The sequence below is a fragment of the Lipophrys pholis genome, assembly GCF_963383615.2.
Source record: "Lipophrys pholis genome assembly, chromosome: 19".
In the NCBI taxonomy this organism is placed as follows: Eukaryota; Metazoa; Chordata; class Actinopteri; order Blenniiformes; family Blenniidae; genus Lipophrys; species Lipophrys pholis.
In genome coordinates, this window is record NC_137647.1 from 3,300,130 (window position 1) to 3,317,539 (window position 17,410).

At 45.3% G+C, this 17,410-nt stretch overlaps 1 protein-coding gene and 1 long non-coding RNA gene across 2 annotated transcripts in view; one reads left to right on the forward strand and one right to left on the reverse strand.

Moving 5' to 3' along the window:
* Positions 1-9,096, forward strand: part of shank1 (SH3 and multiple ankyrin repeat domains 1) — a gene marked incomplete at its 5' end in the record, with an annotated part of 66,293 nt that extends 57,197 nt beyond the window's left edge. The window contains 5 exons of the mRNA XM_080487278.1: positions 108-223; positions 1,324-1,447; positions 2,005-5,521; positions 6,935-7,825; positions 8,674-9,096. Coding sequence (XP_080343404.1) covers positions 108-223; positions 1,324-1,447; positions 2,005-5,521; positions 6,935-7,825; positions 8,674-8,761 — 4,736 coding nt within the window. The 3' untranslated portion in view covers positions 8,762-9,096. The remainder of the gene's footprint in view (positions 1-107; positions 224-1,323; positions 1,448-2,004; positions 5,522-6,934; positions 7,826-8,673) is intronic.
* A 4,689-nt stretch (positions 9,097-13,785) lies between these two features.
* LOC308125202 lies at positions 13,786-16,934 on the reverse strand. The gene is made up of 5 exons (XR_013936361.1): positions 16,831-16,934; positions 16,322-16,430; positions 15,587-15,633; positions 14,760-14,804; positions 13,786-14,536 (listed from the first exon to the last, which is right to left on the reverse strand). It is a non-coding gene; the product is annotated as an uncharacterized lncRNA (long non-coding RNA).
* Between the last annotated feature and the right edge of the window lie 476 nt (positions 16,935-17,410).

Genomic DNA, 17,410 nt, shown 5'->3' on the forward strand with positions numbered 1-17,410 from the left:
TCTCTCTCTCTCTCTCTCTCTCTCTCTCTCTCTCTCTCTCTCTCTCTCTCTCTCTTTCCCTCTGTTTCTCCCTGTCTGCCTCTATCTCCCACTATCGCTCCTCTCAGATAAATTAGATGAAATTCTTGCAGCAGCTCAGCAGACAATCAGCACCAATGAGGCGCCGGGGACACGGGGACAAGGGCCGAAGAGAGACAGGGGGAGGAGTTTCTACGGCAATGAGGTTTGTGAAACCGCAGATTTACGTGTGTCCTGAGATGTGACTGCGTTTGTCTGCAGTAAAATATGTTGTGGAAGAGGACGTGGTGTTCACTTCAAGAAAGCAAAACTAAGAAATGCATTCAAATGACTTAAAGAACACAACTAAACAAGATGTAATATTAATATGTTAGAAAAAAATAGGCGAAATTAATGACCAAAGCAACTATAATGACACTTAATGTTGAGATAATTCGATATCATAATGACAAAACCACATGAACTGTTATTTAAAAAAACAACAAGAAAAAACACATTTAAAACTCATGAAATATAAAAATTAGACAATTCAAATAGCAAAAACCAAGGTAAAACAAATAAAAAGCTAGTAAAACCACTTTGATAACATATTGAGATAGTGTATTAGACTATGTGAACTGTTGTTGAAAACTTAAAAAAAAACGTAAACATTTAAAGTTACTGCAACCAGATCCTTAAAATGGCAAAAACCACTAAAAGTGTTTGTTGGAGAAGTAATAAATGACAATAGATGAAGATAAAATATAAAGCTAATAACTGTTGATTGAAAAAAAAAATTGTAAGGAAAAATTGAGCTCAGAAGATATTAAAAAAAATTTAACAAATAATTTAAATAAAAACATTAAACAGCTAATAAAATAACATCAACTATCAGAAGGAGTTATCAGGAGAAATACGAGTCATACGAAATAATTGAAATAATACATCATTAAATAAATACATGAATTTAACAAAAAAAAGGTCCGTTTTTACTTCCTTATCCAAAAGGACATGATAATAAACATAGCCTAGCAAACGCTTAGTAATAATAATATTAATATAATATTACATTTTATTTGTATGGCACTTTTAAAGATACTCAAAGACACTTTACATCATCATAGTATAAAATCAAAAAGCATAAAATGGAGAAACGTCATAAAAAGACATAATAAAAGAGAGATTTTATTCTTGATCTTAAAATCTGTATGAAGCTGTATTGGCATCACGTACTGTATCAACACTCTAACCCTAAGTTAAGTCCTTCTCCCTTCAGTTTGGAGTTTTACTCTTTTCGCTCGTTGCTCTTCTTTCTCATCCTTCCAGCCAAATTATGGGGATCAAAGCGGGATGGGGATGTTGTCGTCCGGGTTGGGCCTCGGCTACGACCGTGGGCAGTATACCTCAGGTCATGCCCCACAGCACGGTATGCTGCGGCAGAAATCCATCGGTGAGGTTGTCTGTTTTTTCCGTCTGCCCCTCCGTCTGCCTGTCTGTCTGTCCTCTGGACCGGTGGAGGTCTAAACTGTGCTCACCTGTTTGTCTGTGGCCAACAATGTCTTTGTCTGTGGCAATTTATCTGTAGCTGGACTGTACCTGTTACCTATACTTGTAAAATGAATCTTCTACTCACCCTACTATTTCCTGTCACATGCAGTATTGCCACTAATCTGATTGTTTCCTGGTTTGCTGTTCACTGAGGCTTTGCTAACTTTCCCACAGAATCGTTTCTGTCTTCTCTGGTTACAAACTGAACACTTGCTGCTGTGTGATGATGTGCATTTGCTTTCTGTTTGTGAACAAACTAACTGACTCACACACTAACAAACCGAAGAACTGAGGACAGACTTGCCGGCAGGTACTCGGGCAGGCAGATTTAGACGGACAGACACTCCCCTAAAACACACTTCTTCCAATACTTGCTTGGCCTTTCTTACCGCCCCTTGTTTGGAAATCACTATTTCATCCCTGTTTCTTCTTTCTCCATCTCTGAATGTTGCGCTGCAGGGGTGCCTGAAGAGGAGAAGCAGTTCCTGCATCCTCCTTCCATGAAGTTTGCCCGGAGTCTGTCAGTGCCCGGTCCGGACGACATCCCTCCTCCTCCCACAACGGCTCCGCCGGATCCTCCATTCTCCTCGGCCCCGCCACTCGGCTGGAGAACGAAGTCGTCTCAGCAGCCCTCTGTCTCCATGTCCCAGTCTACCTCCACCTCGGCGCACTACCAGCCCTACTCCCAGTCTGTGCACTTCACCCACGGGGGCAGGGAGAGGCCGGGCGGTGTTGGCACCGGCCCCAGTGGAGGAGGAGCCGTGGACCACACCACCTCGTACGCACATGCGGCTGCCCACACCACTCAAAGTAGGACTGCTTCGCGGAAGGTTGCCTATACTGGGGAGCCTGTTGGAGCTGGCATGGGGGCTGGTGGGGGTGCCAAGGCAGCAGGTCTCAGGAGAGGCTACAGCACCGCCATCCCCCCGTCCAGCATCGCCACTGTAATGCCCCAGCAACAACAGACTACCCAGAGTCAACCCCAGCGTGCAGACCGCGGCACAGCCGGGGGTGGAGCTGGTGGTCCAAAAGGAGGGGCCCGCAGAGGAAAGGGCCCCCTGGTAAAGCAGTCCAAGGTTGAGGATCTGCGCCTGAGCCAGGGAACTTTAGGAGGCAAAGGCTCAGTGGAGAAAAGCTCCATCCCCATCCCCACCATTATCGTCAAGGCCCCTTCTACCAGCAGCAGTGGACGGAGCAGCCAAGGCAGCAGCGTGGAGGCTGATGTTCCTGCATCAGGAGAGGCAGATGAAGCCAAAACACCCCATCCACCGTCTACTCCTGCCCCTCAGCCCCCCGCTCCGCCCTCCATCCCAGCGCCACCTCCTCCATCCTTGCCTTCTATGCGAGCCCAGGACAACCTGGATTTCACCAGCCAGTTCGGGGCAGCTATCGTTGGCGCGGCTCGCAGAGACCGGGAGCGGTTTCACGAGGCCCGGAGAAAGAGCGCTTCCTTGTTCATGTCTGCTGAGGAGGATGTGAGTCTCGGGGGAGTGAGCGATGGAATAGGAGGAATGACAAGGACTCACGTGTCACAGCAACAGCTCAGCACACAGGCGGAAAGTTCATCAACACGTCTGCGCCCGTCCAAGTCCATCGACGAGGGCATGTTCTCCGGGGACACTTTTATCCATCATACCCGCAGCATGCCTCCAGCCTTTGGCCTACCTGAGTACTCTTCCTCTGCCCTGGACTATCAGCCCAAATCTGTGCCTACTGACTTATACACAGCAGCGGGCAGGCAGCCAGCACCTGCCAGTACCACCACCTTCATCCACCCTTTAACAGGGAAAGCTCTTGACCCTACGTCACCTTTAGGCCTAGCCCTGGCTGCCAGAGAGCGTGCTTTGAGGGATGACAGCAGGTTAAGGAGGGGAGCAGAGCACCACTTTACTCGCCAGATGTCGAGTGTGGTGTTCCCTTCATCGACTGTCACCTCTCAGCCTGTGTCGTCTGCTGCCCAGTCCTCCAGCTCATACCTGGTCACCTCCTCCTCTCTGGCTGCCACCACACCCACCGTTGGCCGCCCACCCTCACCCAGAATCCTCAGAGGAGTCGGAAGTGTATGGGGTGAGGAAGGCAGCGGAGGGGAGAGGGAGAGGGAGGGAGGAGGGGCTCGCGAAGGGCTAAGAGTTCGCTTCTCCGAGGACAAAACAGTGCACACACACCACTATCAGTCTCAGCCGTATCAGCCAACCTATAAGGAAAGGGAGCGGGAGAGGTCGAGGGAACGGGAACGGGAGCTGTCCAGAGAAAGAGAGAGAGACAAAGAGCGGGAGGGTTACATAAGGAGAGCAGAGCAGGCTGCTGCTAATGCTTCTGCAGCCGACAGTGCTTCTCAGCAGGGGGCTCAGACTCAGCCGCCTCAGAGACCCACGTTCCTCAGGATGGAAAGTCAAGCCGATGCATACATCCTGTCCCTCACTCCTCCCTCTCCTCCACATACCAGTACCCAGCAGACGTCGAACACTAGTGGGAGCTCTGGAAGTGGGCTCATGGTTCTTCCTCCCCCGGCCCCCTCAGTCGATGCAGACGATGAATTTGTCTACGCGGACCCCCTCCCGCCTCCATTAGAGTTCGCCAACAGCTTCGACAGGGGAATACCGGGATACTCACATCGGATGCTTTCTAACAGCCTGGCGTCCCGCCAACAGCAAGTCCCACCCCCTCCACCTCCTCCTCCTCCCCCGCCACCGCCTCCCCCAGCTCAAAAGGAACAGTTTGTAGGTGGGTTTCCTGCTCACACCCCCCTGACCTCCCCTCAGGCCGGGGATTCCACCGCCTCCAGCCTTACGTCTTATGACAGTGAGGTTGCAAACCTGACTCAGTCTGTCCCTTCTCCGTCGCAAACATCGCCCAACCCTCCTCCCCCAGCCTCCCCTTCCACCTTGCAGCCCACCTCAGGCCCTCCGCCTCCACCCTCCGTCTCACCTCCGCCTCCTCCGGGATCTTACCACCGACCATTTTCGATGTCCCACCATCTTTACAACAGCACTCACACTTCGGGGCGCTCTTCTCCCACGCCACCTCCACATTCAGTCGCACCTCCTCTAGCCTACCGTGGCCCTCCAGCATCCTCCTCCTCCACTGCCGCCACGGTCCCACACAGGGGCTCCGCCTCCCACGCCACGACCGCTACCTGTGCTGCTACGACCACCACTGCTGCCACCACAACGAGCACCTCCACTCAGCTCTACCATGAGCGAACCCACACCGCACATTCAACATCATCCACCATCAGTCGCAGGGCTGCGGAGCACCACCGTCCTCCTCCCACGGCCAAGAAAGGCGAGTCCCAGGAGACAGTGGTGGACTCTGGGATTGAAGAACTGGACAGCCGCAGCAGCAGTGACCATCACCTGGACAGTATCCTGGCTCTGAGTGGAGCTGGAGTCCGGGGAGACCGACTGGACCGAGGCGACAGAGTGGGACATGGAGGACGGATGGGAGGAGGGGCCGGGGAGACCGATCGAGGAGGAGATTTTCTCGAGTCCTACATGAGCTACCTTGACGGACAAACTTTTGAAATGCAAAACGCTACAGCGGCAGCCTCCACTTACCCCAAAACCAGCAGGTTTCGAGAAGGTCGTGCTGGGGATTTGCACAGACAGACCAGCACGGCTCCGGCATCCTACCATTCCCACAGGAGGAGGGGCGAGCAGGACGACGACGAGGCGGAGGACGGAGCCACGGAGGACGAAGGCGGCCAGGATGGGTACGGGGTAAAGGACATGCAGAACCTGGGACGTCCCACTTCACCGTACTTTGACCGGCCTCGCACTCCGGAGATGAAGCCTCTCTGGGGCGAGGGTCAGATGAGCGGTGACGGCGGGTCTCAGTCTGGATCATATTTAGAAGGAAAGAAGATTTATCCGCCTGTGTCCAGTATGAAGCCCAGCATCATTAATGAGCTGAGCAACAAGCTGCAGCAAAGAAGCAAGGACAGCTGGAACAGCCAGCGAGCACTGAGCAGACACAGGTACACATTACTCAAAACCTACCTGCACAATGTTGCTCAAGCACAAGCTCCATTTTTTTCTCTCTCTCGTCGTTCTATTGATGTTTCACTTGTGTGAATACATCGGGCACCTTTGCTCTCTTTACCTGTAACAACTAATGTTCAAGTCTTCTGATAAAAACTGTCTTTGTCCTGTCCAATGTGTCCACTCAGTGTTAAATCTCCTTTATGTCTCTGGCTTTTTCCATGTGTTTCTATCAGAAGCAGACACAGGTAACAGCTATTTTCACTCTTTTCTTCTCCGTCCGAAGGAACAAAAACCTTTGACTTGACCTGCTTGAATTTGCGCCCTGTTATATGACAGTAATAAAAGGAGATGAACTCCATGAGATTAACAAGAACCAAACAATTGAACCAATCTCAAAACCGACAAAGTAAATGTGGTTAAAATAACTGCCAGTTATTGATTTCAGGTTGGGGAGAGATTATGGGTCATATGCCGCACGCACCCACAGTGTATTTACACCGTGTTTTTATTGCTTTACAGATCACAGTTAACTGAATGTTTCAGGAATACTAGTTTATCATTCAAGAAGAGATCTTAGGCCTCGTTTACATGACAACGTTTCAAGTGAAAGTGCATTGTTTTTGCGTTTTCGTTTCAGAGAAGTTTGGCGTTTGCACTGCATCGTTTTGGAGAACGATGTCTATTTCCATGGAAATGGCAGAAATGCTGAACTTAATGTAGTTTTCATGCCGGGCCATTAGTGGGTGCTGTTGTTTGTTTTTTGTAATGAAACCACAGATGAGTAGTTTCCGCTGCCTACACAGAGCCCGAGCGTTTTCAAAAGTTGGGTTTTTAGTGGCTCCGAGCACCAAAAGTAGCTAAACTTTTGTTTTAACTTGAAAATGTTGTATAAACGAGGCCTTATTAACAAGAGGATCCACATTCTACCTTAGGAATAGAGATGATTGGATCTCGAAAGAGAAGATTCATTAACTGAGGTTAAACAGAGTATTTCCCAGCATGCCAGTTTAAAAAAAATAAAGACTAAATAAAATCATGTAACCAGGGCAAATGAAGAATTATTCAACGGGTAATCATTTAAATCCATGATTGTGATGGGTGGAACAACTACAGGAAACATACAAATAGCATGAGAATCTCATGACACACAATCTACTGCAATGAGATAAAGCCTGTGAATCCTGTCGTTCAGGATTGTGTGTTTGGTCCTAACAGTGGTTTATGAAGTTTGCATGTTTGTTGTTCACCAACAATCAAAAGTCAGTTTTTATTCCCGTTAACAGCTCTGCTACCGTTTGTTTTGATATCTCCAAACCTCTCCCGTTTCTGTCTGCATGTTTCTCATCTTTTCCGGTTCCCCTCATAGTTTTCTGTCCTGTTAATCTCTCACTCTGTTTTCTTCCCAGATTTTCGGAGGATTCAGCTTCAGCTCTGAGCCCCCCATCAGCTCGATCTCAGTCGCCATCTCCAATCTCTTTATCGCAGCCATCCCTGTCCCCCTCACCGACTCCAGCCTCCCAGTACCCCAACTGGGGCCGATCGCCATCACCTCAGCCTCCGCCATCTTCACAGCCTCCACGCTCACATTCGCCTCTGTCTCCCACGTCTTACTCTCCCTATCCTACGTCCCCTAAACACAGACCCGTCTACAGGACCAAAGCCCTGGAGTTTCAGTTCATCCCCAGTCGTGAGTCCCGTAAAGCGGAGTCGCACATGCTTCAGCGTAGACGAGCGCCGAGCCCCCTCATCTCCCCGTCAGAGAGGCCCAAGATTTGCCCGCCGCGCCCGTCGTCCCTCCCGCTGCTCCCGACCTCGCCTCTCTACAGTGCCATCTACGACCTCCGGGGTTCGATCACCCCGCCGTCGCCGGGGAACCCTCTGGGAGATCCGTACTTCTCGCCCTCACCTCCCCTGTTTGCGCCCTCCGGTGCTCCCCCGCCTCCAAACTCCACCTTGGTTGTGTCTCGATCGCTCTCTCCAACTCATTTCCTGTCTGGGACGTCCTCTCCACCGCTGCACCCTCTCCCTCCACCCACCTGCCTGAGTTACCCTCATCTGCCGCCCCCTTCCCCGACAAAGCCTTTTGCTTCCAAGCCGTTGCCCTACTGGACCAAGTACGATGTTGCCGACTGGCTGGGGTACCTGAACCTGGGTGAGCACAGGGAGCGCTTCCTGGACAACGAGATCGACGGCACCCACCTGCCCTCTCTGACCAAGGACGACTATCTGGATCTGGGCGTGACACGAGTTGGCCACCGCATGAACATCGAGCGGGCCCTGAGGACTGTAATGGACAGGTACGGCTGCTCCGAACTACCATCACACTCAGGCCCCCGTTCATACGACAACGTGCTCAAGTGAAAATGCAAAACTTTTGTTGTGTTTTGAGTGTCCACTTGCACGACAGCGGTGCTCGGAGACACTGAAAATGCAACTTTTTGAAAATATTCCAACTCTGTCTCCATGGAAATGGGGGAAAGGTGCAAATTTTTGAAAACGCAGTGTATATGGCTGAAACGTTACTACTGCACATGTGCACTACCATCGTATTAAATAGTTCTGCACATGCTCAGTAAATGGACATTAAAAACAATGTTTCCTCTGTGGTGTCATGACCCCCAGTCAATATTCGTCTGGGACTTGGTAGTTTTATTTTGACAGTCACGCAAAATAACAATCTGTCCATACGAATGTCTGTGTTCTCCTGTTGTTAATGATTAGAGCGTATTGTTCTCTGCTGCATGTGTGTAGCTTCATTACCACAGCCACCAACAGCTCCCTCTAGTGGCCCAACATGATAGCTCTATTGTTTTCAGTGTTTCTGCCGTTTCCGTGAAATTGCGCAATTTTCAAAATGTTGCAGTGGAAACGCGAATAGTACTAGGGAGTCATATCCTCCATAATACACTTTCTAATGCAAACTAATGCACACTTTTACCGCAGTCTCCCAAATCAAGCAGCAAAAATAACTGCAACTTCACTATTTTTATAATTTAATTGATAAAATATCTTGTTTAAAATGAACCTGATCATGACATTTCCTGTTGGATCTACCCTGCTTTCAGCCGTCGTTTATCGGATATACAGTAAACATGGATGAATCACCAATAAGCCCTACGTTTTTTGTTTTTTTACCCCCCCGCAGGCTGTCCAGCAGCCCCTTTCCCATTTCCGTCCTCTCCCCCCGGGATGGACAGAGCGAGAGGAGGAGGGACGACGGGAGCCGAAGCTGAGGCGACAGAGCAGAGGGGTTGAAGTCAATGAGGGAGGAAGACACAACTGCTGCTGCTGCTATCCACGGTGGATTCACATAACAAATGGGGAGGGAACAGATTTCACACCGAGAACAACAAGAAAGAGGGAGTCGAGTCCCAAAAGGGAGACGGGAAAACGCAGGGATGGAGGAAGCGCTGACGATCCAGAAAGACACCGTCTGCCACTTTTCTAATTTACACAAGTACACTCCTCTCTTACTTGCATGCACGGCCACAGCGATCAACACGAGTAACATAAACACGCTCTGATCTAGAATGTGTGAGACGACTATGGCTGCAGCAGATACTTAATTAAAAAAAAAAAAAAAAAAAAAAGACGAGGTGGTTGTTTCAAACCAAATACTTGAAGGAACAATCAAAAGCTGGTTAAAATCAAGAGAAAAGTTTGTTTTGTTTTTTTTCTTCGTCTTCTTGTCCTCGTACCCCCTCAGGCGGCAGGAGGAATCCGTTCAGGTTAAAGAGTGGAACGCGAGAATACTTCAAGTGCAATCAGGAGTGAGGCTTTATCAAGTGTGCATGGTTAAACGTTGTCAGGATATCAAGACAGCTTCCACGTCTCTCCGGGGGTGATGCAGATCGGGAACTCGTGCCCTCGATTCAAGCCGAGGAGCCTCCGTGCGTGCGTGCGTGCGTGCGTGCGTGCGCGTGTGTGTGTGTGTGCGTGGTTACGTCTTGTTTTTACCTCACCGCTGGTAGGGCTCCGTCCTCACTGCAGATCCTGTGATCGGGGTCATACGTGTTTCTCTATAGCTCTTTATCATCTTAAGTCTTATAATGACGTATATACAGACTGGTCACTGTATCACAAATTTGTAGCAAAAATAAGTGCCCAGACCAACAACATAAAAAAAAATAAAAAAAAGATATATATATATATATAAATAAATAAATGAAAACACAGTGATATGCACACACAGGCACACTTGTTAGTACGATACATGCCTGCATGCATACGCCAACATGTAAACACACACAAGCTCTCGCCTGTGTGTGCGTGTGTGTGTGTGTGTGTGTGTGTGTGTGTGTGTGCGTGTGTGTGTGTGTGTGCGCGTGTGCGTGCGTGCGTGTGCGTGTGTTTGTGTGTGTGATTCTATGGGACACCTTATATATAGACGAACACAACGCGTGGATGTACAAAGAGGAGACGGACTGCGTTCGCTCTCAGCTGTCAGACCTGTGACCGTGTGAGGAGAGAGATCTTCCAGGGGGAGGATTGAATCTACCGAGACGGACGCCATGCGCTCATTCAGACCTTCTGCACGAGGGAAAAGAAAAGAGAGGGGAGGGGAAGAGCAAAAAAACTGCCATTTTCTTCTTCTGTCCCACCCGGACCCCCCCTCGCTCCATCTCTTATGGACTAGAGGAAAACCACCGAACCAAGAGAAGACGCTTATATCGAGTTTTAATACTATGATTGTTCTTACAGTTTTTAAACTTTAAATGGGAATACTGGAATATTGATATGAAGAGATTTATTGTTACTACTCACCATTACTATCATCGTCCTTACTGTTATTGGCGCCCGGTTTCTGCGGGGATCGTGTACAGTGGTGATGAGAACCGGTGGGTCGTTCTAGAATATAGATATATCGATATATGTACAGTAGGTATTTTTTTGAATTGAGAGATTCGGTGCACTGTACCCCGAACGAAGCATTGCGACTAAATGTGAAGCACATATTAAAACATTTCTTTCTTCCTCCTCACTCCTGTTGTCGGACTGGTGAAGCTTTAATTGAGATTATGAATTTTTCTCATTTTAAGAACTTAGTTTCCACTTAATATTACGCAGATGCTGTTAAAAAAAGAATGAAAACGAAGAAGGAAAAAAAGTGTAGCAACCCTGTGGCTATATTTCAAATATCTCCTATTTGGATTCTGGATCCGATCCCTCAAAGCGACTTCCTGTCTGCGTGGCGGGCGCGTCGTCTCCGTTGTCAGCTCTTCATTCGCGTCTCCTCCAAGTCCTGCTCGTCTGCTGAGATCAAATATAAGGGCTCTCTCATGACCTCTCTACCTTGAACAACGCGTCACCTCTCCTGCTGCTTTTCCAGAAACACATATCGAGCGTGCGTTTCCTTTGTTTCCCGTTGCATTGTGGGTGGAGGAGCTCGACGTACAGGTTCACGGAGGGTTTTTTTTGGCTTTTTCTTTTTTTTTTTGTATTCACGGTCAAAGAGAGGTTCGATAAGAGAAAATAGCAATAAGGACGATGACAATAATGCTCATCTATGGTTTAAGATGTAAACAATTAAAAAAAAAAAAAAAAAAAAAAGTCTCAAAAGTTCTAAAGAATCTCTGTCTTCCAAATACTGTTTAACATGAAAAGGTACAACGTATTTATTTACCTGCTTTCTATACAGTTGGATCTGTTCTCTGTTGACGATCTGGCGGCGTAGACGCTCACCCACATCCTCCTCATCTGTACAAAAGCACCTTCTGCTAACGGGACGCTCATTGTTTATTACGACCGTTTCCACGAAGCAGTCGTGACCTTTCGGAGTATTTTTCCCCCCGAGCAGAGCCGCATCCTGCAGCTTCGGATAAGGAACCCTTCACACGCCTCCCGCTGACACACTGACGTTGAATTCTGCTCCGAGGGAATCGGTCGGACTCTATAGAAAGCTTTTTTTTATTTATTTATTTATTTATTTTTTTCCTTTATGAGATCTTTTGAAAAGAAAAACAAGAATATGAACTGACGGAACGGTAACTTACAGAATATATATGTATATGTGAAATGCATATACACACATTCATACGAGTATATATGAATTTCAAATGTTTTAAGAGATAATAAATTGTTAGAATTATAATAAAGATACAGAAACTAAGTTCTAATTCATGTGTCTGTGAGTCTGACTCCTTTAGTCCAAGAGTACGTTCTGGGTTTCTTACTACTGTTACAAAACCTGAGCATAAAGTTAATTAGTGTGTGTGTGTGTGTGTGTGTGTGTGTGTGTGTGTGTGTGTGTGTGTGTGTGTGTGTGTGTGTGTGTGTGTGTGTGTGTGTGTGTGTGTGTGTGTGTGTCCCACCAGTGACGTGCGGTGAGGTTCATGGCTGGTGAGGCACTGACTTCATCACAGTTAGATTTACAAACATATGAACCCTAAAGAGGATCTTATTCACCATTTGATTGGCAGCAGTGAACGGGTTATGTTTAAAAGCTCATACCAGCATTCTTTACACATACAAACTGTAGCACACAAAAAAGCACATTTAATAAAAAAAAACGTTATTATGGTCTTACCTTTACTTATAAATGAAGTCGAGAGGAAAAAATAAACGATCGCTGCCGCTGCACTTGACTTGCTAACTGTAGCTTGTTGTCACTTATTCTGCAGCCGAGGAGTCGCAAGAAGGATCCCTGGGATCACTAGCGCCCTCTACCATGAGGCAGGAGAACTGCGTGCCTCACCCAGTGCGTCTTCGCAGCCATTTTATGATTGCTCAGCACAAGAAACACGTTACACACATACAGTTGTTGACAAAATACACTGTACATTATATACCTCAGTTAACTAAACTATGGAAATTTATAATATAATTCATAGAGCAAAAGTGTTTGAACATTTTAATAGCGACATACAGAGAGATAGCAATACGGTCTCACTGCACAGCAGGCCAGCAGTTAGCCGAGTCATTGCGCAATCCATGGTGAGGCTCAGCTGGCTGCCGCCTCACCGCAAGTCTCTTCTCAGTATTTGAACGGTAAATGTGAAAATTCAGCAATTTTGAATAAAAATAATCTAAAACTGGTGAAGTTAAATGGAAAATAACTTTATAGTATAATCACTGGATACATATAACAATTTAATAAATTTTTTTTCTTTTTACATTTTTTTTCTTTCCCTGACTGCACGTCACTGTGTCCCACGGTGAATGGTATATAACATTTGTAGTTGGATGAACCAAAGTTATTTACAGTATATACACTCTGTATTTTTGAGACTCTGAATGTGCCGTGGTGAAGTGGTTTGGACTGTTGGAGGTAAAAAGTTGTGAAAAATGAAGGCAAGATACAAAATCTTTTAAATTACGTTTTGAACAAACCCGGAGTTAAGACTTTAGTCAGACATAAAAACTGAAATTTGTGAAAATGATGAATTTGAACACGTATGTGAGGGTAAGGCCATAGTAAGACCTTCCCTGGTAGTGTCGTGGATCCGGTGCTGTCACTGACGTCGTGGAAAACAGGTTTAAAGAATTTCTCTCACTTATTGATGAGAAAGTTCTGTCCTAAAAAGCAAAATTAAGAAAGCGACTGAATCAAAAGCACAATGTTTTTTAAACCTCCAAATTTAAAAAAATTGCAGATTTTTTCTCTCTCCATAAAACGGAGCTCAGAAAAACTAAATTGAGGAAAAAAACCTCAAAATCATGGAAGATTTGGGGGGGGGGGGGGGGTAAATTGGGGGGACTTGACCCTGGTGGTCAAGTGATTAGGATTCAGCGCCGTCACTGCCGTGGCCCGAGTTTGATTCCTGGTCAGGGAATATAAGTTTAAAGAATTTCTCCCAGAGATTAATTAAGTCATAAACAGAGGAAAAGTATGTCAGTGTAAGGAGGTAAGGCTTCAAATTAAAAGTAACCCCATCACTTAATTTACAAAAAATGGTAAGGGTGTACAAATAAAGAAAATTCCTAATTTCATGCAAAGACTGAAAATGAGTTTTAAATAAAGACGGCAGGTAAGACTTCAGACTTGTGATGTTTCCAGAGCCCGTTATGTTTTGAGGGCAAATTTCTAGATTTTGTTATTTCATCCACATTCTTTTTCTGAAAGTTAACAAGTTTGGGCCGGTTCCGTTTGGTGAGTTTATAATGTATAATGAGTATAATATAACATACGAGTCCTTTTATAAATATAGATATGAAATGGTAAATGGACTTCCCTTTATCGCGCCTTTTTGCTGAGCAGCCCTGAAGCGCTTTACGTGATTCATCACATAATACATGAATTAAAAAAAAAAAACTCAAACATGTAAATGAACATTTTTATAGTAAATTACAAAAACCAAAGCACAAATTTAGCAAACAACTTTTATTTACATTAATATACAGAAACCAGTTTGGTTTTAAAAATTGTATTTCCATACATGGATTTCTTTCAAAAAGATTCTGAGTAAAATGGTTAAACTTTCATTAACAAAGGCTACAACGTGATGGACATTTATTTCCAAAAGTGTCAGGATCGGCAAAAATTCACCGACTCGGCCAATTAAGACAAAATACTCGACACTTGTGCTCAAGGAAAGTAAAGCTCAGAATAGTTGTCATTTTCAGCAGAACCTCACACGAGATTCAACATTTATTTATTCATTTTGACATAATACATGAAAACACTGGACATAAAGATGCAACTTATCAAAGAGAAAAATTTTACCCAACAGATTTGTTGCAAATTGTGTGAAAACCAAATATTTCTATAGTAAATTACAAAATAAAATAGGTACAAATTTTTCTTTACATTTAAAATACAGCCATTGTTTTTGACAACTATTTACAAAACCATGCGTCACAACTTTTAACGTGACTCGTAGGGAGATCGGTTTAAGAAACACCAACATGTAGAACATGAGACCAAAACACGTGTGGAACTTGGATGTTCACGTCGGGCCATTCCTCTCATTCCTGGGCAGAGTCGGCGTCCTCCAGTGTCCTCCAGGGCCGGACTCTGCTGGCCGAGCCAGAGGAGATCTGGGTCGGTTCATCGCTCCGACAAGGAAAACCTGGAACGAGGGAAGAGTGAAGTGAGTGACTTCATCACAGCCGCCTTCCTTCTTCATTCACTTCAGCTTCTCCTCAGAAACTCCGGCTTGTCAGGGCCAGAGACGCACGTCTTTCTCCATGTGGACTCAGAGCCCAGTGCAGGTCATCAGGGGAGAGGACGACAGTCCAACACTCGCAAGATTGTCAACAAAAACCGCAGAGTGAGGGTGTTTCAGAACCTACCTCTGAGGTTCAGACCCATCCAAAGCGTTTCAGTCGTTGGCAGACCTGAAAAGATAAAATAAGAGTGACTTCTCTCCTATAATCAATATTAGCTCTGGTATCCAGGCGGATTTTCTCCTCAGAAACGCCGGCTTGTCAGGGCCAGAGATGCACGTCTGTCTCCATGTGGACTCAGAGCCCAGTGCAGGTCATCAGGGGAGAAGAGCAAAGTCACATTCACAGAACCAGATCAGGAATTAATGCAGAGGAAGAAGTTATCGGAGCACAAAACAAGCAGGAGCTGCTGTGAATAAAACCACAATCTCCACTCTGTCATTTAGTCGTCGAATGTTGCTTCAGTCGCAGCTCCGACCTCAAGTCTGTCCTCTAACTTTACATAATTTGCTGTAAAACACATCAAGTTAAAACAAATTCACTCATTTCGGCGAGAAAGACGATGGATTAGACGCAGAATCAGAATCAGGTCAGTTTACTACACTGGAGGTCTTGAACCCGGAATCAACCTCACAGTACCGCTTTGACTGAGACGTGTTTAATAGTTTGTGAGATTAGAGAGAAAGAGAAGTTTGGTTTTGAATCATGACGTGCCGACGTGTAACTTTCTAATCGCTGCTGCAGAGGTGGACGAACACTTTGGTTCCCTTGAGGATATTAAAGTTTTTATCTGTGGCATTTCCTTCTTAAGACTCCCGAGCTTGAGTTTATCGACTGTTTGTTGTTGGTCCATCGTACTTTAGTGTTTGTCTTAATATATGGGATAACCTGGGTGTTTTTGTGTGTGTTAGTTAATCATTGCACATCACTGTTCTTAGTGATTCGTGACCTACCTTTGAAAGAATCCGCCTCTTCTGAAGGATTTCACATCTTCACAGACCTGAAAGAACAAATGAACCAGTCACTTCTCTCCTATAATCACGACTATCGCTCGTATCCTGGTGGATTTTCTCCTCAGAAACTCCGGCTTGTCAGGGCCAGAGATGCACGTCTGTCTCCATGCGGACTCAGAGCCCAGTGCAGGTCATCAGGGGAGAAGAGGGGCAGTTAAACAGTTAATAAACCGAGGTGTAAAGGTTGGATTTCTATTCAGAGCAGCAGTCTCACTTCAGTCAACTGACTCGTTTCCTTTCTTGCTCATTGTTGGCTCCGTTTCAAAATTAAACAGTTCTAATGCATTAAAAGATCAGTTCAAGGCCAAAGCATCCTATAATAATGCATCACAATTACATAGCAAAACCAAAAATGTTATAATTGCAACATTAAAAAACGGGTTCAAATTAAAACATTCGGTTAAGAATTCACATATTGTGCAAAACTTATTTTTTATTGTCCCATTTAATTCAATAAAACAATTAATAGTGTGCACCTTTCATAATGAAAGCTAAATATAATGTACACGCCCCAGAGCCTACTGGGCACGTGTGTGAGGAGATTCTCAGTCTCCACGTCTGTAAAATCACATTATTAAAAAGAAAATAAAGAGCCAGACGGCTCAGAACTCCTGGACATTTTCATGCATTATGTGAAAAAAAAAAAAAATCTAATTAAATTCATGCTTTACTGACCTCTCACATCACCTCAGGCCGATCCGACACGTTTCACGCCACGTGGGAAGCACAATGATCTTTACACTGGAGGGGCTCCAGACTCTCTCCCCGGGGTGATCGAACCCGGCTGTGGAACCACAAGTTAATGTTAATTTACATTAAACACTGATAAAGGTAAAATCTCAGTTTTAAACTGCATTTTAAACACGACTCGAGCAGAGGGACCACGTGGTCTGCTGCTTCACAACCACGTGTTAAAATCGGCTAAAAACGGCTTAGTGTGTCGCTAAAACATATTCTCAGAATCAGTTCCGTGGTGTAAAAGTGTTTACTGAAGTGAAATGTAGTTATTTTTTTAGTCTCAGGTTTAAAAAGTCATTCGGAAGAAAAACAGCTCACACAGCACGTGTCCGTCCTTGTACAGCATATTTTACTAAAACTCAATGTTGTGGCGACGTCGGGCTAAAGCAGTGGATATATCATTATAAACGTCGTCGATAAAACACAAGAAAAGCAAGATATTTTACCATTTTCGAGGAACAAAAAGTACAAGCGAACGTGAATGTTCTCGTTCTTCCATCTTGTCTTCCTCTTCTTCTTCTTCTGGCTCACTGGACTCTGCTCTTCCGCCCTTATGAGTGAAAACCGGTTCAATAGCGCATCATCACCCCCCAGTGGTCAGGAGGCATCATGGCACAATCAGCAAGTTGCAAATCAATGCATTGTGTAACATCAGAGTGATTTTGTCATGTCCAGGGTACCTGATTTAACTAACTCTAAAAGGATTTCTTAATGATAATATTAATCAAAATAATCAGGTTGCTTTAATGCAATTTTATTATGTCTCTTGTAAACAATTTAGTTTTAAGAATGTAACTTAATTTGCTAACTGTCCAAATGTACAACCACAGAATAAATCAGTGTTTAAAATCTGCGCAATACAAAATCATAAATGTTGATTTGCATTTACAAAAACACGAGTCAGAGATCAGCAGCAAGTTGTAATATTGAATTATTTACAGATCGTTTTTCTCCCAAAATGGGAATAAAGTGATTCTATGAGAAAAACTTGACAGTAGGAACATATAGTCTTTATGATGCAGCGAG